Below are 22036 nucleotides of genomic sequence, written 5' to 3' on the forward strand. Positions count from 1 at the left end.
GGAATCCAGAAACACCTTCGACCACCTGCTACATTACAAACACTCCAAACTGTGGGAATAAATATATGTTGGACAGAAACCTTTGCACCCTGCCACCTGATGACAGAATTGCTGATTTCCTGGCCAAGTGCAATAAAAATCTGGGAGGCCACAATAAAGTCCCTGATTTTCCTCACCCGAGTCTTCTGTCTTCCTGCGCCTTCCCTTCCACCCCTCGCAAAGACCTTTGCTGCTCCTCCCTTCAGTTCCTCACCTCAGCCCTCCCCTGCTCCCAAGCTGCCTGGATGACCTTGCTCGCGGTCCGCGTCGGGGCTAGGCAAGAAAAGCTATCTAGCAGATGTACGACACCTCATCTCATGCTGAAAAAAAAATTGCTGTGTGAAATAAATACCAGGCCATCGCTCAAACACACACACACACACACACACACACACACACACACACACACACACACACACACACACACACACACACACACACACACACACACACACACACACACACACACACACACACACACACACACACACACACACACACACACACACACACACACACACACACACACACACACACACACACACACACACACACACACACACACACACACACACACACACACACACACACACACACACACACACACACACACACACACACACACAGCTGAATTCCTTCTGTGATCGGATGCAGAAAGCAGAGCTCATGTTGTAGAGGTGCAACATCTTGATTACCTAGCTCGAGCCGGAGCGAGTGGGTGCTGCTTCATAACCAGAGGAAAAACAAGGAAATGAAACGCACCAGATCAGGGCACTGCTCTGTAGTCGATTCTGACCTCCGACCTCTCTCAAGGAGGACAGCAGAAAGTACCTAATCACTATCTGACTATTATCATTACGGGTGTTATAATGACATACTTCATGTTTCTACATATTTCATGTTAAGATGAAAACAAGACACCAGAAGGAAAGAATTAAAAAAAATAAAAATGTTCATTTTCAGAAACTTAGGAAATGTTATACCAAATATAATTAACATAATTTGGTAGATTTAAGTTTTGTGTTACAGTAGCCTTAAAAGTATATGTCTCTAACTGTCCAAATGTGTCCCACCTAATGTTGCACGGCATACCAAAATGTTGCTACTTTCAGTACTTACTAGAATTTCCCGACAGTGTTTTTTTACGTTTTGTGGCTCCAATGTGAGTGACTGAGCAAGTATGATCCAGACTGAGGTGATCCAGGATCAAACCCATATTGTTTCAGTGTAGATAGTAAACCTTTAGTCAGTATCAAAGTGAAAAACTGTGGCATTGTGACACAGTCTCATCCACATTCCCGTATCTTCCTGGTCTTTACGCCTGACTGACTGAGTGACTGAGATCATCCTGACTCTGGTTGGTTTAACCGGCATGTTGGGTGGTGTGTTTATGGTTGCTATCTTCCTCCTCCAGGGTAAAGATAAATAATTAGAGGTCCTCACCCCTCCTTAAGAGTCGTGACAGCCGCTCAGTGATGAAGGCGCTCCGGTGTTAGCAGGGCTAAACCCTGACGCTAGCACTCTGCCCTGCTAACTCAACACAGGCCTGAAATATTAATGAGGAAAATGTAAGCATTTGTGTGCGTCCGTGCAGTACACGCATGAAGACGTGTGTGAGCACGCGCCAATGAGAGCTTCTCTTTGAAGGGTCAAGTAAGTGTAAGTGTGTGTGTGTGTGTGTGTGTGTGTGTGTGGGGGGGGATTTGTCACACCTGCCATTCGTCTGTGTCTTCTCTGTTCGGTGAATGAAGGTTTGTCAGAATGACTGACTGAGCCACACACATTTAACCCCACCACCACCACCACCACCCCTGCTACGACAGCCAATAAAAGCAAGCCGCCGCGCTCATCTAAAGACGAGCCTGTGATCCGAGTGTGATGAGAGGCCGCGTCGTCTTTGTTGGCCCGGGTACGCCTCAGATCACTGTACTGCTGCTGCTCGTGCTCCGCTCGGCGCTCCCCCAGCGGACCCCGCCGTGCCGGTGACACCCCAACCCATGAACATGCATTCGCGCAAATTTGTGCATACTTGCATACGCTCAATCAACCTCACTGGTTCGTTCCTGCACACACGCACTCGTACCGCGTGACATGCCTGCTCACATCAAAGAGAATAACCATTAATGGCAAATAGGTAATCTGCTCCTCTTGTCTGTTTTACATTTCATGGCAAGATTGACTGCCTCTGGGGGGACCGGGCCCTCCTCTGATTGAGGCCAGGAAGAAGAAGGAGAAAGAAAGTAGCAAGGGAGCAAGCAACGATAGATGGTAAACACAAGATACGAGCATTATTCTTATTCCATGTATCTCTTTATTTTTTATTTATACATGAGAGATAGGAAAGAAAGTAATAATATTCCCTCCCTTCAACCCACGACGGCCTCACTATAGTCCTAATCGTCTCCCCTGCAATATTCCAAAGCAGGCGTTATTATTCTCATTTCTTCTGAATAATATCTCCCTCTCAGGCCTATCTGTTCTCTCAACCAGCGCTCGCTTTTGTCTTCCCTCTTCATTTCCCTCCTCCAGGATCTTCTCCGCTCGCTCCGTCTTCTGCACTGACTCGACCCATCCTCGGCACACTTTCCCCATTCTCTTCTAACTTCTCGTCCCCTCTCTCTCTCTCTCTCTTTTCTAAAAAGGTCCCCTGCACTCGGGGCTCCTCTTGCCTCTCTCTTTCATATTCTGAAGGTGCTGCCCGGGTCGTCGTAGCTGCGGTGGAAGGGGTGGGGGGGGGGGGTTCAGGCAGCACCTCATATCCTATCTGCGTATCAATCATGAGGTCCTGTCCACTCAATCCTCCTCTGATCCATCAGCCAGCCTCTCAGCCACGGCCTCGTCCAGACACACATGCACCACTGACTAATGGCAGGCAGGGCACCTGTGCACAGTGCACACCAACCTGCTTTCATTCCACATCCACAGTGGGAGCTGAATGAGAAGTATCCCACTACAGAAGTGTACAGTGCAGGATTGTTATATCGCAGCCACTCTCAGTGCTGTTAGGAATATCTTCACATGAAGATGCTGCTTATTCCGTCTTACTTACCGCATCGACTTGCAATTACCTTAAGCATCTCTCCATTTAATTCCTGTCAGAGTGACCGTGTTCAGCATTGCAGCACATCCTCACCTCTCAGAACTGAAAGTAGATTCTTTTTCTACATTTTCATCTTGGGCTCTACTGGTTGATGTTTTATCCACCATTGAACTAGTCTTGTAATCTCTTGCGCTATCGTTGTATTTCGTGGATGACACGTTTCCATTGGGTTGTAGCTGTTTTGATCGCGGAAACGTGAGCGCGCACGCGTGCGTCGGCGGAGGACAAAGCTTTGTTGACGCAAAATCGCAGCTGCCATCGCATATCTGCATAAATGTGATTCCAATCATTTCGCTCATCCCTACCTCCAACACCGCCTCGTAACACCCCGCCACGCACTCCCACCAACAACCAGTCCAACCCACCAGCTCCTTACTTACCGCTAAGCCGATTACACAATGCAACCGGACTAATCACAGCGCAGCGTTTGTAAACACCGATGTCATCGACTGTAGTTCTAAATCTCCTCAAATCCCTTCCACCTTTCATCTCACAACGCACCACTGATGCCATGTTGGACTGTTTTAATCACCAGGAGTGAGAGAAAGTGTCGAGGCTTAAATTGTTTTCAGCTCGCACTTTATCACATTAACGTGCTCTCTTGTTCTGAGGCCATTAGAGTGGAGGGATGCAGTGTCGTATCATCCGGCCCTGTCTCTGTTGTGTCATCAGTACATTTTGAAACCTCTGTAATCAAGATATTAAAACACTTTTTTTTTTCCCCCTTTGTGATTGAAATGATCTCTGCTCTGCCCCACAGCCAAACACAAGTAAACAAAGGGCCTCCCTAACGCATACATTATGACAACCTTTTCTTCGACTGTGGGTCTGTGCATGTTTTTATGTATGTGTGTGTGACAATGTGTCTCCGAGTGTGTGTGTGTGTGTGTGTGTGTGTGTGTGTGTGCGTGTGTGTGTTTGTGTGTGTGTGAAGGATTTAAAAAACAGCACAGTTTAGTGGTTCATTAGCAACAGATTAGCTATGCTAATGACATGGACCACCACACACAGAGACTTTGCTATTATGTTTCTGAAAGGGATACCCATCTGACTATGGCCGTGTGTGTGTTTGTGTGCCTGTGTGTGAGTGTGAGTGTGAGTGTGTGTGTGTGTCTGTGTGTGTGTGTGTGTGTGTGTGTGTGTGTGTGTGTGCTCGCATGTCCGTTTGTCTGAGACAAAGAGAGGAAAAGTGCAGTGCAGGTGTGTACACATTATTTCTGCGTGAAGAAGTTAGCCGTTTTGCAAAAACAAAAAACAAAAAGACGGCAAGCTACACCTCCAATAATCCTTATTCAACAAAGGATGTATGGGTAATGAAGTTTTAATTACAATAATGACTGAAAGCTGTCAGAGGACATTTGGGGAGGATTGGACTTGACGATGCTTTTTGACCTGCTGTCCCTCTTTGATTACTACTCACACAGCAAGACGGATAGTGAGGCAGGACTGAGACACGAGTAACATGCGCACGCGACACACTAATCCAGACCCAAGACGCAAGTTTTCCATGTGGCTCCCTCTGATGACATGAAGCATAAATACGAAAAGATGTGTTTGTTTACGCTGAAGTAAACTTCCAAAAGTCTTATTGCTCTTTTAATAAGAAAAGTCTGCAATGGAATTCCACACACTGATTTGTAATACAAACAGCGAAAAAGAGCTTCATGTCCAATTTTCTGGTCACTCCTTAGTGACGCATCCCATTTCTTCTTCTCTTCACCTTTTCTCCAGCGTCATTCAAACATTAAGAGTGGTTTTTTTTTTTTTTTTTTTGTATCTTTCACTGTTTGAGAAAAGTCTCGCGTCGGTAAAAACATTGAAGACTTCGGGGGGAACAAACGAACACTGTGAACGATAAATGGTGAACGTGTGTGTGTGTGTGTGTGTGTGTGTGTGAGTTACCTTCTGTCTCTGCTGCGGGACCTGTGTGAGCGCCGGCTCCTCCCTTTCTCTCTCTCCGCACTGCGACTCCGCCTCCTGCGAGATGAACTGCGGGAAGAACTGCTGCTGGAATGTTTTCTCCTCCTGGCGCACACAGACACAAAAACAAACTAATTTAATTTCTAGTGCTGGCAGAATCCTCAAAACTAAACATCAATCAGACAGCAGGGTTATTGTTTCTGCAATTAATCATTTTGTGTTTTGGGCAAATCTGCAAATCAGTGAAACATGTAAATGTGTATTGAATGCGCTGTGTGGTTCACGGGCTGAAAGAAGTACATAAAGTCCCTGAGAATATACTGTACATTGTTATTGGTAATCATTTTACCATTGCCAGTAAACTCCACTGTACAGTTTAGCATCAATAAACATTCTCTGTCTTCATTTACCAAATCAAATCAGACACCATCTTTGGAAGTTTATCCCTCCCACATAAGTGAATACTGTATTCCTAATTTGTTTATTTCAAGAGCGACTGCGTCCAAATGTCCCAGACAACCTCCAAAACACGAGTGCAGCTGACGGCTACTTTGCATCAGTCAACGCGCTCGTCTCCAGCCCGAGAGCAACAGAGCCACGCAGGCTGCTCCGCGGTTCCTCCACATGGGGCCCCCTTTGGTGCTCGGCTGCTCTTTAATGTGGCTGCAGCAGCGTGTGTGTCGCTTCTATTTTCCAAACACCGCTCACACCGCGTTCCTATTGATATCATGTAGCAGGAGGCATCCATGGGGCTGAATGTAAATGCACAACCCCCCCCCCCACCACCACCACCACCACCACCCCTTCCTCTAGTGTGCAAACAGTTCGAGCAATATTCTTTACTTTTACATCTTTTTCTTTTGTTTCACTGAAGCCAAAAACGCTGCGATCTTTTTAGCACACACATTTAAAAAAAAAAAAAAAAAAAGCAGTCCTATGGGAGCTCTTCAAGATTGAGGGGATGAGAAAAAAAGGGAAAGCAATACAAATAACAGAGAGGCTGAACTATCAAACCGGATTTGTACCACTTAGAGGAGCGCAGGAAATATCCATTAGTATTCCAAAGGATGGATCCCATGAGCGAGGCCCTTATGAAATAACTTCCACGGGCTGCGTAGAGCCGCTTCACACATTACACAGAGAAAACACACAGTAGAGAGCTGAGGGGATTTTTTTTCTCTCTCTCCAAGAAGGATGGTGTTAGCTCACATTTTCTCGTTAAACCCCGCGTGGACTCGGCGTATTAACGCGCAACCCGCTCGAACACTTGCGAGTGAAAAGTGTGGGTTAAAACACAGGAGAACATGAACACATTTCAGGACTCTTTACTCACACAAACTCTTCTGACACACCACATGTGAGGGCTCTTTCCACCATCTGCGTGTGTGCAAAGTTGAAATACCAGCGAATGTGTGTCCTCTCTCAAATGAGCCTATTTACAGAACAAGTTTGACACAACAAACACACTCGCACAAGGTCTTGGTTAATTGATCCAAACATATGGCTAATAGATGAGGGACTGTGGTCCCCGGGTTTACACCGCCCCACTCCCCTTTTACAGACAGGCAATGACTTCCAATCAGCAGTAATGGACCTTGACCAAGCCTCATAAATAATTACTATCAACTGGCCTTGTCTGAACAGGCGCACACAGCCAGTGGCAGCCGTGGATGGATGGAGGTCAGGTCCAGCTACTTGTAAAGATGTCTGAGAACGACCATAGCTGCTTAATTACAAAGTGTGCCATTTTGTAAACATGAGGAGAAGCTTTGAAAACTTGAACAAGATTGTGACCGCTCACGTCCCTTGGAACACCTTCCTGTAAGATTGCACTTCATTTTTAAGACGAGAAACAAAAAGAGCCACGTCTGTTCTAAACTTCAGGACGTTGTTCTGATCAAAACTGACTTCTAGTAAGAAACAAATTCCTTTTAAAAAAGTGCCGGTGCCATCTTTAACGGTGGTTAGTAATAGTTCACATAGTGAGTCGACTGAGCGACTGCAACAGTGCAGGCTTCATTAAAAGTTAAACATTTGAGATCTGTGTCTCGTCATCATAGCAGAGTCTTCTCTGGCCTTCATTTACAAGTTTGGGATAGGGTTCAGAATCACACGATGATTTTAAATTGTCTGAATCAGGGGTCTCCGACAGGTCGCTCGAGCTACTGGTAGCTCACGGACAGGTTTCCAGTAGTTTGACTCGCGTGACCAACTGTGTAAAAAAAAAAAAAAAAATCTGACAACAGTAAAAGCACCTTTTCCCACGATTCATTCATTTATTTGGCCCCTAAAAAACTTGTGTAAAGTAGTCATGTTTTCTTGGACCTTGATGTGAATTGAAGATTATTGCATTTTCATACATGAACAAACAGTAGCTTAATTCAGCTGATGTGTGCTGTGTAAATAAACGCAAGCGATGTGATGCAAGTAGCTCTCAGATGAAGAAAGGTTGGAGACCCCTGGTCTAAATGATCTGAGGGTATCCTTCTCTTTTATAAGTGTTGACATGTTATTCTGACGTGTGTTTTTAAAAAAAAGAAACATCATTCTCGTGCATCCCCACACTTACAGTTGGGATTAACCGATTATTGGTGGTTGATATTGGTCATTCGGTCATCGATCTGCGTCTGTGTTTAATTAACTGATTTAATTCATTCATTAAATCGTGTATTACTTTTGCTCCCCTTCAGCTGTGTCTTTCTCTCTGGGTCTGTTTTCATTCACTTCTCTTGTCTCTAACCTAATGTCCACCTACAACACTTACTGATTGGCTACACATCATGCAAGTAATAGCCAATCAAAACTGAAGCCTAGGAGTCACGAACAAGTACAGAGAGGAGAGCAGATTAGAGCAGGAGGAGACACTCCACATGAGCATTTAACACGTCTTGTGTTGGAGTTTCTAATATTCTACATTTTAGCAGAGCGATTTTCACATTTACCAAATAAGATCAATCATCTCATCAACTACTAATAATCCTCCTTCACTTTTAAGTGAATCATTACGAGAGTAAAGAGTCCATCCTGAAAGATGTCTACAGTTATAGTAATAAATCCTCACATGCAGAGGCTGCAGCCCTGCAGAGCTGACGTCCCAGGTTCAATCCCGGACTGAGGCTCCTTTCCCACCTGTCATCCCCCACTCTCTCTCTCTCTCTCTCTCTCTCCCCGGTTTCTGACTCAATCCACTGTCCTATCTCTCAAACAAAAGCCTAAAAAATCTTTACATGTCTTTTTTACAGTAGGAACAAAAGTAACACTAAGTGACAGCATTATTGTTGTTTACATTAAAATTGGAAAGACTGAGGGATGAAAAACAGTCAACGTTAAAAAAATAATAATACAGAATGATGAGCATATCAGTCATTTCCCAGAAAACACACCCATTATTTAACCCAGTGGTGTCCAAACTTTTTTTCTTGAGGGCCAAAATTGTCGCGTTAGAATGGCTCACGGGCCACAGGGTTTTTTTGTTTGTTTTTTTTAAACATTGGAAGGAACTTTTTGTGTTTTGACCTCTTCAAAAAATGATGTAAATACACAATAACTAATTGCAGTGGGAAACTGTTGTGTTCTAATTTTTTGGAAAGAATAGTCAGGCTTTTATAGGTCCCCCTCCCTAACATGAAAAAGAAAAAAAAGAACGAAATATGTCATCTGATGAGGCCTGGGGCCAAAATCTTCTGATTCTTCGATTTGAAGTCAAGGGCCACAAAAAATCCACTCAAGGGCCACAAATGGCCCCCGGGCCGCACTTTGGACACCCCTGATTTAACCCATGTGTTTTTTTACTTGGGATGCACAAATACGCTTTAAAAGACATAACAACACAACACCAAAACGTTTAAATGACACAGCAGACTGGGATACTTAAGTAAAAGAGATTAATGATGAATGTCATATCTGTACGTATTCTATTTTGATGAGATGAAAAGATGAGTACAAGATTTATTTATTTTTTAAACGTGTATATTGTGATATAAATCTTCTATATTGTTATCAGCCAGAGGACACAGTCAAGCTTTTTGTTATAGCAGGGTTTTCCCAAATGAAGATCTCCTGTTGTTTCACACTAAGTTAGTCTGAACACATAGACCATATAGCTGTGCTACAAAGTAAGCCACCTGTCGTGCAATATGCCAACACAGGAGGACAAGACGAGTACAACACTGCTTGTAAATGTATTTTGTTGACAGTGAATATTATCAAGAGAGCCCCTGTTGATGAAACACTAGCACACTTCAGCTGATGTCCAGTGCTCATCTATTAGGATCTTATGAAGCATGGTTTGCACTCTCACCTCCTGTCTCTGTCTCTGTCTCTGGAGCGAGACTTGCTCCGGCGACTGGACCTCCGGCTCCGGCTGCAGGTCACCCTGCTGCCGGAGGAAGAAGAGGAAGACGAAGAGGAAGAGGATGAACGGCGACGCTGTTTTCTCTTCCTCCGGCTGCCATCTTCACTGTCAGAGGAGCGCCGTCCCATGCTGTCTGACTGTCTGTCTGTCAGCACACACACACACATGCACACGGAAACAGCTGCTTTTAATGGCATAACAACAAATCTACACACAGCTCATGTAAACGTGTTAAACACATAGCCTTTAATCATCAGTACCTTTCTCTTTCAATCTTATGAGCATTATGTTAAATTACACTTCAAACAAAGGATGTGTTTATGAATGTAGTTGTGTATCAGCTATCTTACAGCCTTTCGACTATATATGTTTATAAGTAACAGTGTGGGATCTAATACAACCGCACTACTGTCTAACATGTTTGCTTTTTTCGGACAGGCAGAAATGCATCAGTTTGTTGTCTGTCGAGGCTAGCTAGAAGGCTATCAGTGCTAAATCATCTAACGTGTTTTTGTATTAGCCGGAGTCTTGTAGAGTCTTTACAGTAAGCATGTCTTCATGCAGTCAATAAACGTCAACGAGGCAGCACACGAAGTGAAAAACGACAACTACACTTGAAATGAAAATCCCGCTCCTCACCTTTAAATCGCTGTGAAGCTTCACAAACACAACTCAGCCATGCACTGTACAGAAGACTCGACTCATCGAGCCAGAGTGCATCGATCGAGTCCAGACAGAGTAGTCAAACACAGAGTATTCGCTCACGGACCCTGCTCTCCTCTCGTACCATCAAAGCATTGAATTATAGTGGGGGGGGGGGGGGGGGGGGGGGGGGGGGGGGGGTAAATATCGTCAGACGTAACTAGGTCTGCATTCATTGTTATTGCCACTGAAATAATAGTCGAAAATATTTAATAACACTTTTAATTTAATGTACCAGCCTAACTTGAGAAGTTGTATTTATTGGTTCAAGTGCGTCGGCCTATCGATTGAAACAAATCAATAGCAATGCTATATTTACATGACTGCATGGCTGGTGTCGGTAACTGAAGAGAGCAAAAAAAAAAAGTTGCTATTATTCCATCTCACATTTACAGGCCACCCTTCAATAAAAGTTATAGGTCTTTTATCAATGAAATATATTATTTTCTTATTTTACCTTGTGTTATGTGGGCTATGTGTCATTTTGATTTTAATATCCAGTATATTATTTGTAATTTAATTTTAATTAATGGACTATTGTATTTGTAACAGACAAAGGAATTCACATTTCGTTTTGCTTCAACTATACCACAAAGCCTAAGACAGGAGCTCGTAGGTTTCCAATGATGCAATGCACGAGGTCAATGCTCTTACACAGCCAAGTAATTTACACCATGCAGACAAGCTGTAAAGGGAGACAGTTGATCAAAGCACTTTTCAACAAACTGTATTCATAGTCTATTGAATTTAAAAACATTTAAAAACATGGGACTGAGGGTGGAACGACTAATTTTACTGCAGACATTATCAGGTCAATGAATCGATAAACGTGCATTAGAATGGCTGATAGAAACAAGATAATGGAGGTTCGACTGCAAATAGACACAAGAGGCTTTCTTATCAGTGCGATTGGGAATTCATCTTGCTTTGAGATCCAGCAGAAATAGTCGTAATTAATGCCTAAGGTTCAAGCTGAAACACTGTTAATATTTAATTAGGGGAATTGTTGAAGCTCTTGTGTGGAAAAGGGGCTTTATAAAGATTATCAATAAACACGCTTATTTTTGCATCAAATTAATTCAGACGTTTTCAGAATCCCACTGTATCCTGTTTCTTGTATGCATAGGCTATATGTCGCCTCTTCTTCCTCCTTTAATTGCTCTCTCTCTCTCTCTCTCTCTCTCTCTCTCTCTGCTGTGTTCACGTTACCTTCACTGCAACTCCAACATTGTTTATTTATTTTTTGCAAATATAGGAGCTGATTTCATCGAGAGAAAAAAAGGCAAGTTGAAAAACGTTACTAATTAGTGGGCCCAGTGGCAAAACATCGCAAGAGGCATGATAATGAAGCGTTTAGCTGCTATTTAACATCCTAATGGCTTAAAAAGTCCGCTGAGAATTAATATTACACGATAAAGACTCACTAATGATGACAATTTAAAATACATAATTCCAGATTAGAAACGTAAAGAAACGCTGCATGGCGGAGAAAACTATTTTTCTCAAAGAGTCCCCCTTTGATTCAACGCTCGATATGTTTATTATTATTCTAATGATTATTATCATTATTACTGAATAATGATAATTTTGTTATCATTATTGTTGGAATGTAGCTATGTATCTTTACATTGGTGAACACATTTTTTTATAGTTCTCACATGTCAAAATAAAAGCATGAATGACGACTCATCAACGACGCCGAAAACTTAAGAAATAATGTAACCTGGCTCAAAGCCCACTGTGTTTAAACTGTGGCAGCTTTTTCCAGTGGCTTCTTCTCTCTGATCATGTTCCTCTTCCTCTCAGCTGCTCCTTCTTTTTTTGGGGGGGCTACATCTTTTTTCTCTCCGTGTCATCCTTGTGACTTATTTTTCCCTAAGATCACAGAGATATACGGAGGAGGAAGGACTCCTCATCCATGTGCTTTTCTCTCTATCTCTCCCTCTCTCCTGTCATTTTCAGACTTTTTAAGCCACACCCCTGCAGAGAGAGAGAGAGAGAGAGAGAGGGAGAGAGAGAGGGAGAGAGAGAGAGAGAGAGAGAGAGAGAGAGAGAGAGAGATCCATGAGCATCTCCCGGGTGTTTAAAAAACTACCTCAGGACAATAGCAGCGAATGAGCGCTTAATTAAATTAATTAGTCCTTCTTGTCAATCTCAGATTAATGGCCAATAGCGACGATGCTGCTTAATGTTTTTTTCTACTCCTCTCCCTCTCTCTCCTATATGAGTGAAGAAGGGGAAGGGGGGCTCATCCCGGCATCCTGAGGGGAGGTAATTTGCACGGATCAAGGGGGCAAGGCGTCGCAAAGTATAAATACTGTGACTTCAATAGAGGAGCACCAGCAGGTTCCCAACTCCGCTACCAAAGGAGGAGGAATTGGCTTGAGAAGATCGATTCTTTATATATTTTTTACCTCTTCCCAGAGTTGGCACTAGAAGCAGCATCATCATCATCATTTTTCAAAGTGGGGGTCGACTTTAAACCGAGCCACACCATTGATGTCTTAAGCTGTTGTGGAGCAAAGAGTGTGTGAGTGAGAGTGTGTGTGAGGTGTGTGTTTCTCAAAGAGGAGAGTGCAGGCAGGGATGGAAGAGCTCACCGCGTTCGTGTCTAAGTCTTTCGATCAGAAAGTAAAGGAGAAGAAGGAAGTGATAACCTACAGGGAGGTGTTGGAGACCGGTTCCGCGCGAGCAGGGAGCAGGGAGTCTTTATCCGCGGAGCCTGGGAGTCGAGAGGAAGCAGCGGCAGGAGTCACCCGGAACGTGGCGCTCTCGCCGGGCAGGGAAACGGACATGCTCGGCCCGGAGAGGATCAGGGACTCCGGGAGCCCCAAACTCATAGACGGTAGGAGTGCATGATTTTCTTTACACAGTCTGCAAAAACAGCCAGAAGAAAGAGACTCGTAGAGGAAAAGGAATTCTTCATCAGCACAGTTTTAAAACATCTAATGTTGAGCTTCTAGTTACTATTCAAAAATATACTGCACATTTAAGCAGCCAAATGTTATCGATCTGAGGTATGTTGCAGCACTATCGAGCTTTTCTTTATCACCGAGAAGCAATCTTTTATTTCTGTTCATGAGTTGTTTGCCCTGTGCACCGTTGAAGTCGAAGTTCGCCCATGGTTTTCTTTTGAAATATTAATATTTTAGTTATTAATAAATGTTTGCAGCTGTGTGAAGTTTGTGGTACCTTTGATCACAATTCTTAGATTTTTTTTGCATCCCAAAATGCCTCACCAAGAACTTTTATAAACAACAAGGCCTCGAGCAAACTAATATCCATTCTTTCCCACATGATACAAGTGAAGTCAAAGATCTGTCATATTTTATAGTTCTAATTAACAAAAAAAAACTGTGAACCAATTTTTAGTAAATTCGAATAACGCCTCGGTTATAAGTCTTAAAACAATGATAGAGTTTTGTGTTTTTTTAATCATAAACCATCGTCAGCCATGTTCATATGGCCCATCTGCTGAGAAGAATAAGTTTGAACAAAAATAGGTGGAAATCACGACCTGTCATTCTGCAGCACTTACGTCTGTTTCAGGTGTGTCGGCACATCAGGTGCAGCAGATGGCTTAAATACCAAACTGATTATCTATAATAAATATATAAAATACAGTGTATATATATAAAGTATATAAAGATCAGTCTACTGTGCTGTTATTTTATTTGCTACTCTTTATGAAAAACAAAAATAATAGCGAGTAAAAATAGGCCTCGTTTTTGAAGCACAGTTAATTACTATCAAACGGGAAATATCAATAATTGCTCACGTGGAAAAAAAATAAGATTAACTGTGTTAAATACCATTTTTTCTATTTTAATACAAATAAAAGAGAAATAAAGCCTGCTCACTGTGTGTTATTCAGTTAAGGAAATAACCAAAAGGTGACAGCACGCAGGAGCAGATCTATATGTCAGAGTTGTGTTGTGTTGGTCCAGGGCAGCAGCGTGGTTAAAAGCGGAACAGATACAAGCGTGTATCAGACATCCAACAGTGGGCACATGCAGCCTTGCATATTTATAAGCAGTAAATAATTAAAGAGCTTTATGTAGCTCTACAAAACATCCGCGCTTTGATAGCTTGCTGCTCTTTTAGGGCTGGCAGGGCATGTATTGCTTTCTTTCTTTATTATCAGAGGTTTTATTTCTGTTTGCTGTGGATCGATAACAATTTCTCGCACAGTTTGTAGCAGTTACTCAGGGATGCAGTGTAAGGTTTTTGTGGGTTTGCAGACTTTGACAGCCTCTTGGTTTGTTTTATTTTACCGTAGGAAAGATACGATAATGTATTCTGTTCGGTAGGTGATGCTATAATAACAAAACTATTCTTTAGAGTTAAAATACATGAAACGGTCCATTAGTCTAGATGTTGTTCTCTGATGGTCTGTATTACGCACACAGGCACCACGGACGTGAAAGAAAGGAAAGAGGACTCGAAGCCCATTGAGGACGAGGCACAGGCTAAAATCAAACAGAGGAGAAGTCGGACTAACTTCACGTTAGAGCAGCTCAATGAGCTGGAGAGGCTCTTCGACGAGACGCACTACCCGGACGCCTTCATGCGCGAGGAGCTGAGCCAGAGACTGGGACTGTCAGAGGCCCGAGTACAGGTAGGGACTGTCCCTTTAACTGATGGGGAAAATACACCAATTAATACATACACATAAACGGAATGATGATGAAACAATGTCAAAATAAAGAATTTATGATCACATAAAAATAACACTGGGCCTTTTAAAATATATAAACGAATTAACTCATAATCATAATAATACATATTGACATTATTAAAACTATTATTATATTTCATGTTGATAACTATGTCAGCATGGTATGCATGCTAACAACAACAACAATAATAATAATAATAATAATAATAATAATAATAATAATAATAATAATAAACAGACTCATGTTTGCTTCGCACCATAAGGTATGATTTTTTTTTAGCTGTTCAAAGTATCCCAAACGTTTTTTTTTAAATGAAATATTTTAGATTTTTTTCTTTCACAGTACGTTTATTATTATTATTATTATTATTATTATTATTATTATTATTATTCAATCCGTGGCTTAAATAGGCCTTGGTCGCATGTGTCACGAGACTCGTTTTAATCTTGATCGTCCGACTCAACAGCAACAAATAATCCTCCAAATATTTGCCTCCACTTTCATGGTGTATGTTGCTACAATTCTCTTGTTTGTGAGAGTTGCTGTCGTTTTTCATGGGGACACACCATCTGCGCAGAAACCCAGTAAGGCTTCAGGGAAGAGGAGGGGGAGGGGGAGGGGGGCATGTCTTGTGTAACAGGAGCAGGGAGGGGGGCAATGACTACACACAAGTCCAATCCTTTGATTTATAAAATCTTAAATTATTTCGGACTATTTTATATTCACCAGCTCGGGTGAGGACTGAGCATTTGTTTTGAATATTGCAATAATTTTGTTAAAAATAAAATAAAAAAGGGAAAGCATATAATTAAACCAAAAACATACAAAACTCAACCCTCCAAAAAAGTTAAAGACAGCCTTTTTGCAGGGCTCTCCCGTCCTGAACTGGAATCTCCCCAATAAGGCGCATTGTGTCCCGAACAAGGCGCACAGCTCAGGGATTTACATAAATTATGTATTATATTCTACCCAAATCAAGCAGCCTTCTCTTTGCTCCACTCTTATTTCGTTTTAACCAGTTGCATGCGTGGATTATACATTTATTTAGATTTTTTTCGCTTGCAAAAATCAGTCCATAACAGGAGGGCATTTGCTTTTATCATGGCACTAAATTAGACCTGAAGAATGCACAAAAGCACTTCCGATTGACAAGCACTGTGGTCAATAAATGAAGCCAGCTGACAGAACAATCGATGTGATATTTCACTCAGTGTATATGAACCTAATGTGCGAGAGATTGCAGATTTACATGCTGTTGTATTGTGGGCTAATTTAGGCCGAGATGCGAGTTTGTCTGTCTGCTAGATTCAAAGCAGATTCATCGTTTAATCTGCGTTTCAAGGCTTTTTTTTTCTCTGAAAGTGACGCTCGTCGATTTGAACAGAAAGGGAAAATGGAGAAGTGTGCAGTCTTTGAAGCCTTTCTTTCTGTGTGTTATGGCAGTGATTAGACACAAACTGCGAGGCTATTTAAGCGTTTCTCTGACATGGATTTTTGTGCAGATAAGGGTAATTAATTTCAGCGGTCATTTAATGAGAGAGAAAGAGAGAAAGAGGGAGATGCTCTCAGATCGCGTTGCTGTGATGTCCAAAAAAGCGTAATAGCGTTGCTGCCATTCGATATCTGAGAGTCCATTCAACTCTTCGGGGACACTAATCTATAGAAAGATGAAACCAGCGCTGACAAGGTTATTTATTATAGAGCAATAGTGCTGCACATTTCAAACAAGGGGGTGTTTCTATGCTCCTAATAAGCTTTTAATGTCCTCTCATTCTCGTCGATTTGCAACTTTTCATTGTGGTTCTTTCTCTTCCTCTTTGCTCCATCCCTCCTTTTCCTCTCTCGTGTTGTAGACTAAATGAAATAATTCAGATCTGGGGTTAAGCAGTGCCATTAATATTTCAGTGCTCCTCGGGGATATTGTTTTTCTGCGGGTGTTGTCACTTTGAGAGGAATTACACATTGCCTCACAAGCAGCTGCCAATCAGCGGTTCTCTAATTAATTTCTGTCCCTGCAGGTTTGGTTCCAGAATAGGAGAGCCAAATGCAGAAAGCAGGAGAACCAGTTACATAAAGGTACGCTTTTTATATTGCATGCATGCTGCCATTAACACAACACTACACAAGATTACTTCTATTTTATTGTATTTTATTTCATGGCTCATGCACGAAGCATCTTTCATCTTTACGCACTGTGTACGCAAAGCGACACTGTGGTTTGGGACGTTCTCCTCTCAATTAGGCAATCGTCTCTGTTTTTTTTCCCTTCAGGAGTCCTGATTGGAGCAGCCAATCAGTTTGAAGCTTGTCGTGTAGCGCCATATGTCAACGTGGGGGCTTTACGGATGCCATTCCAACAGGCAAGTTACTTTCAAGCGTCTACTCTTAAAACCAGACCAATCCCCTGACTGCTGTCTTGGCATAGGCTATGCACAAGTGCTATGCAGGGAGGGTAACTAAACTCTAATGACAGTGACAAAAAAAATTGTGTGCCAACACAGGGTAGCCTGTACTGACTAATTGGAAAATTCCCTCTATTGTTTTATGGATCATTAGTGTACCCACCATGTAAATAGTTCCAGCGTATAGGACAATGAAGAACAACTGTTTCCTTATGTCTCTATTCTATAACTCGTACAAAAACAGACGATAAACCACATAAGGGGATGGTAATTGAACTGTGCACCTGTTTTGGGGGGGGAGGGGGTATGAGGACGGGGTATAGCTATATGTGCATATTGTATTTAGTGAAAGTGAAGTTTTGTCTTTACGCTCGAACGCCTTGTTCTGGGAAAATCATCGTGAATGCCACATATTCCCAAAGGCCACTAATGGCTGAACTGAGATCAGAATTCATGCTATTGATGTACATATACCAACTCAAATTTGACCTTTGATTCGTGAGAACTGCAACACACCCAATAATGACCTCATAAAAAAGATGGCCTCCAGTGATATTGCTCAATGACACTTCGGTTAAAAAAAAAAAAGCAAAGGAGTTCAATCACGAAGTGCAGCTGAGTAATGGCTCCTTTAACCGCGAGGTCACCCTACCTCCTTACATTAGTAAACAGTGATTACATCTAGGACAGTGACACTAGTGAATGACCCTCAGACACACTGCAAAGTTAACGCATGTTCTCCCCCCTTCTCTCCCCACCCGTGCGTCCCGTCCTGTAGGATAGTCATTGCAACGTACCGCCCTTCTCCTTTCAGGTGCAGGCGCAGCTGCAGCTGGACAGCGCCGTGGCCCACGCGCAGCACCACCTGCACTCCCACCTGGCGGCGCACGCGCCCTACATGATGTTTCCCGCGCCGCCGTTTGGACTGCCCCTGGCGACGCTCGCGGCTGAGTCCGCATCCGCGGCCTCTGTCGTGGCCGCCGCAGCCGCCGCCAAGAACACCAGCAAGAACTCCAGCATTGCCGACCTGAGACTGAAGGCCAAAAAGCACACGGCCGCGCTGGGACTGTGACGCCAGGTGGTCGGGTGGACGCAGGCCGTGCACGCCATGTCTGCAACGTCCGCGCGACTAAGAGATGCTGAACACTTTCAAAGAGAGACAATACAAAGTGAGAAACAAATATCCAAGGACGATATTTATGATTTTTTAAATGAAGGACGACGAGTATAACTATAAAACAAATAGGCTATTTATGAGATTAAGAAAAGACAATGAAAGAAAAAGAGACTGATGTGATAGCCTACCCATAGGTGATTTTGAACGGAGGGATTGGGACGCACGCGGGATCCTTACAGCTACATGGCTGACGAGGACACCATGAAAAAGAAGAGGAAGCAGCAGCTGGGACGGTCGATACTTTGTCAAACAAGGCGAACCTTTCTGCAGTTGTTTTATTATTATATTATTATTGTTACAATTTCATTTGAACCTATATAGAGGCTGGCCTCGTTCTAAAACACGTTCTCTTTCAAAAAAAAAAAAAAAAGTCAGAGCAGTTTACAAAAAATGACATTGATTACAGTTTTTTCTCCCTCAACGATTTCCTGTATAAAAATTCTGAAAATGCCCAAGCAGTGTTCGCATGAGTTTGACCTCATCTCTCTCTCTCTCTCTAAGGAAGGGCAACTCTCACTTGAATGTTTGGCCTATTTGACCTTGTTTGGACCTCCTCTGGTAAAAGGTGAAACTATAGGCAGAAATGTGAGATTATAATATATGTGTAGGCTACGCTGAACATTTTTCGTCAGGCAAACCGGATCTAGTGTCCATACCAGGTGGTGATTGTCCCGTTTTAAAGGGGACGTCAATAATGCCATCTTTAACGTAAAGAGGAGGACTTTTTCCGGTACGGGCACGTGTAAAATATGTTTATACACAAGAAACATGCATTATTTTTTATTATTTAGTGGCTATAAGAATGCCTTGTGGGGAATTTGTTTATTTTGTATTTTACTTTATTTGCGTGTATTAAAATATGTGCTTTCTGTATGTAATTTTGGTGTTTTTATAACAGTGAAAGTGAACCTACCTGAGGCACGGGTTTCTAAGGAAAAAGAAAATAATATTCATTCAATTGTTTTACTTTTCCATCACATGTGAAACGTGAATCCATCCAAACAAAATGTTTTTCGTTCCTACAATAAATTAACGAAATTTTCTTAAATGTGTTGACATTAATTTGATGTTATTGATTGGACTTTATCTGATGTACATATCATTATCATTATTATTATTATTATTATTATTATTGGGACTATTATTGTTGTTGTGACCACTAATCCTTTGAGGGTGATATATATAATAGAATAATAATTCATGCCTGTATAGCTTCAGGTCTTTTGATAACGTCACAGTAGTGACAGGCCCGTTTAGTCAGGAACATGGGTGTATGTCGCTGTGCCCATGCCAAATCGATGCATTATTCATCATCTGGTTATGGAGCGTTTGAAAGGAGGGCTGGTAATTTCCAGTACAAGCTAGAAAAAGTGTCAGATAAAGGATAAAAAGAGACAGGAGCCGTTCAGTGGCTTAAAGATCAAGGTTTTGCTCTGAAGCACTCGAAATGCACTCCATTATTACATTAAATTTAAACTGTTTTTACTCATTTAGGTTTGAACCACCGTATTTTCCTCGCAATAATTAAATACGATAACCCCGACGGCCTAGTAATTATATTAAACAAAGATGCATTTTTAATTTAATTACAGCACAGTTTATTTGCACATAGCAGCACAAATGCCAACATTATATCTGGCCCTAATCGATTTTATTTCTCCAGCACAGCTTCAGATGTCAGTAATAAACAGTTTTACATAATAATTATAATATAGGTTAATGCTATGCGATGTAACTCCAGGGTGTATCCCTATGTTACGCCTCGTTTCTGGACTAATGCCCATCTCCACTGAACGGAAACGTGGCAAGACCTGAAGTTTGGCATTATGCATGAACACATACCAGAGTCTCACAAGGAAAAATGCCTTTGTAAATAATCTATTAACGCCTGCCTCACTTGACTTACAAATCTGCCTGATTTATTTCCTGACATCTTAACCGCCTCTTATTGAACATTTAATAAACACCTGACACGGGAGCCGATAATTATAGGAATCCAGATCGCGTTACCCTTACGATATTTCCACACAAAACACAATGTCTTTAGCTATTAATTAATACTGATCTCACTGAGTCTGCACTACAGACTGGTGTGTTTGTGTATCGCGCCGTTTAGGGCTAGATTTAGACGCCAAAGCTATTGAATTATTGATTGGGAGCCTCGCCAGTAATGGAGGAGACGGAACTGGGAAACTGCTGAGCCTTGCGCGTGCACAAAGCTGCCCTGCGATGGAACAGAGACACCAGGGTCGGGCTCGTGCCTGTACTACCGCTGTGGAGGACTGTGGTGTTGTGAATTTATTTGTACGGACTACAGAGAGAGGTCAAGTTCATGAGAGTGATGATGTCACATCAACTATACTAATTAGATATTACTCTTAATATTTTGTTAAATGTAGAACAAGTTTGGAGAGGCATTACATTTTGTTGAGTAAAAAAAAAGTAGATGGATAAATGATAAATGAGCTTTAAAGATGCTTTAGAATACAAGTGTATCAACATTAATTACCAGTAAGTAGTACATTGTGAGGTCATTGTACAGTTTAATGAAACAAACAATTTTGGGGGTGTAATACATTTCCAGTGAAATGTGGCATGGTTAGAATTCATCAGGATGAAGCTTTGTATTGTGGTGTCAACTGACTTTTCAACATGTTTGCTTCCATATGAACTTCTTCATGATCATGGTCCAAAGTCATGCATCAGACAGTCAACTAACAGCATGTTTCTGAGGTGTTAGTGTGGAGTGGAGGGCCTCAGCCCAGTGGGGGCCCAGGAGACAATGAGACTGGGGCACACAAGTGTTCTCCTGATTAGACATGGAGACGACCAGCGCACTCGCTCTCCTCTCAACACACTCTTAAGACACACAGCCAGCCGGGAGCCAGCCTTGCATGCAGGCTCTTTCTCTCTTTCTTCTACTCTCTGTCTTTTCCCTCCTGCTCAGCCCATGCTGTCCCATCATCATCATCTCTCTCTCTCTCTCTCTCTCTCTCTCTCTCTCTCTCTCTCTCTCTCTCTCTCTCTCTTGCCTGTATATTATCTCTATTTCTGTCTGTTCGAATGGGTTATTGTATACCGTGTTAAAGGAGATAAAAGTGGGACAGTTTTATTCATCAAATGAATGAAAACAAAACTGGACGGGTATAAATCCAAATGCATGTAAGCAGAGACACCCCCCCCCCCACACACACACACACACACATACACACACACACACACACATCATCCATAGTCTGCTGGTGAGTCACAACAGCACTCCACACCATGGAATCTTTCATATCAACTGGTGCTGTCTTGTTGCTATATTTACCCCACTACAACCCCAGAGACAAATACACTACTCTCTCATTTCCCGCACTTGGCCTTTTATCAAATTAGGGCACGTTAAACAATCGCACAGAGGAGTTTTTACTGACAGCTGCATGTGAATGGCTGTGGCTGAATGTGATTGTGTACACTGCTTGGATCCGTGCTTGAATGTATGTGAGAAAGTATGCAAGCTTTCTCTTCTCTTCTTCTCTCTTCTCTCTGAGGGTTTGCCTTTGTTACACGTTAGGAGTGCTCAAAGAGCAGGGCGCACCAAAGACAACAGCCATCAGGAGCAACAGCAGATAAAAGAGCAACTTCAAAGACATCAAATGGAGCGAAAGTGAGAAAGAA

The 22036-nt window shown here is 42.3% G+C and overlaps 2 protein-coding genes across 3 annotated transcripts in view; one reads left to right on the forward strand and one right to left on the reverse strand.

Moving 5' to 3' along the window:
• The window catches only part of rsrc1 (arginine/serine-rich coiled-coil 1), a 104594-nt gene extending 94420 nt beyond the window's left edge, over positions 1 to 10174 (reverse strand). The window contains exons 1-3 of the mRNA XM_079354936.1: positions 10053 to 10174; positions 9360 to 9558; positions 5042 to 5164 (exon numbers count right to left, since the gene is read on the reverse strand). Of these exons, the coding sequence (XP_079211062.1) occupies positions 5042 to 5164; positions 9360 to 9541 (305 nt within the window). The 5' untranslated portion in view covers positions 9542 to 9558; positions 10053 to 10174. The remainder of the gene's footprint in view (positions 1 to 5041; positions 5165 to 9359; positions 9559 to 10052) is intronic.
• A 2012-nt stretch (positions 10175 to 12186) lies between these two features.
• On the forward strand, positions 12187 to 19398 carry shox2 (shox homeobox 2). Of its 2 annotated transcripts, none has more exons than XM_079354437.1 (5): positions 12187 to 12960; positions 14525 to 14733; positions 16813 to 16870; positions 17066 to 17154; positions 17975 to 19398. In XM_079354437.1, exons 1-5 carry the CDS (start codon positions 12702 to 12704, stop codon positions 18266 to 18268), a joined length of 909 nt encoding a protein of 302 aa, XP_079210563.1. In that variant the 5' UTR covers positions 12187 to 12701; the 3' UTR covers positions 18269 to 19398. The 2 variants fall into 2 exon arrangements, with proteins under 2 accessions (XP_079210563.1, XP_079210564.1); XM_079354438.1 differs by having other exon boundaries at positions 18011 to 19398.
• The last annotated feature ends 2638 nt before the right edge of the window (positions 19399 to 22036 follow it).

This window comes from Symphodus melops (assembly GCF_947650265.1).
Source record: "Symphodus melops genome assembly, chromosome: 10".
In the NCBI taxonomy this organism is placed as follows: Eukaryota; Metazoa; Chordata; class Actinopteri; order Labriformes; family Labridae; genus Symphodus; species Symphodus melops.

Bases quoted from the DNA above. Each gene is read 5' to 3' on its own strand.
- shox2 (XM_079354437.1), top strand. From the start codon at position 12,702: ATGGAAGAGCTCACCGCGTTCGTGTCTAAGTCTTTCGATCAGAAAGTA. The intron at 14,734-16,812 runs GTAGGGACTGTC...CTGTCCCTGCAG, and splicing joins TGTCAGAGGCCCGAGTACAG to GTTTGGTTCCAGAATAGGAG. The intron at 17,155-17,974 runs GCAAGTTACTTT...CCCGTCCTGTAG, and splicing joins TACGGATGCCATTCCAACAG to GATAGTCATTGCAACGTACC.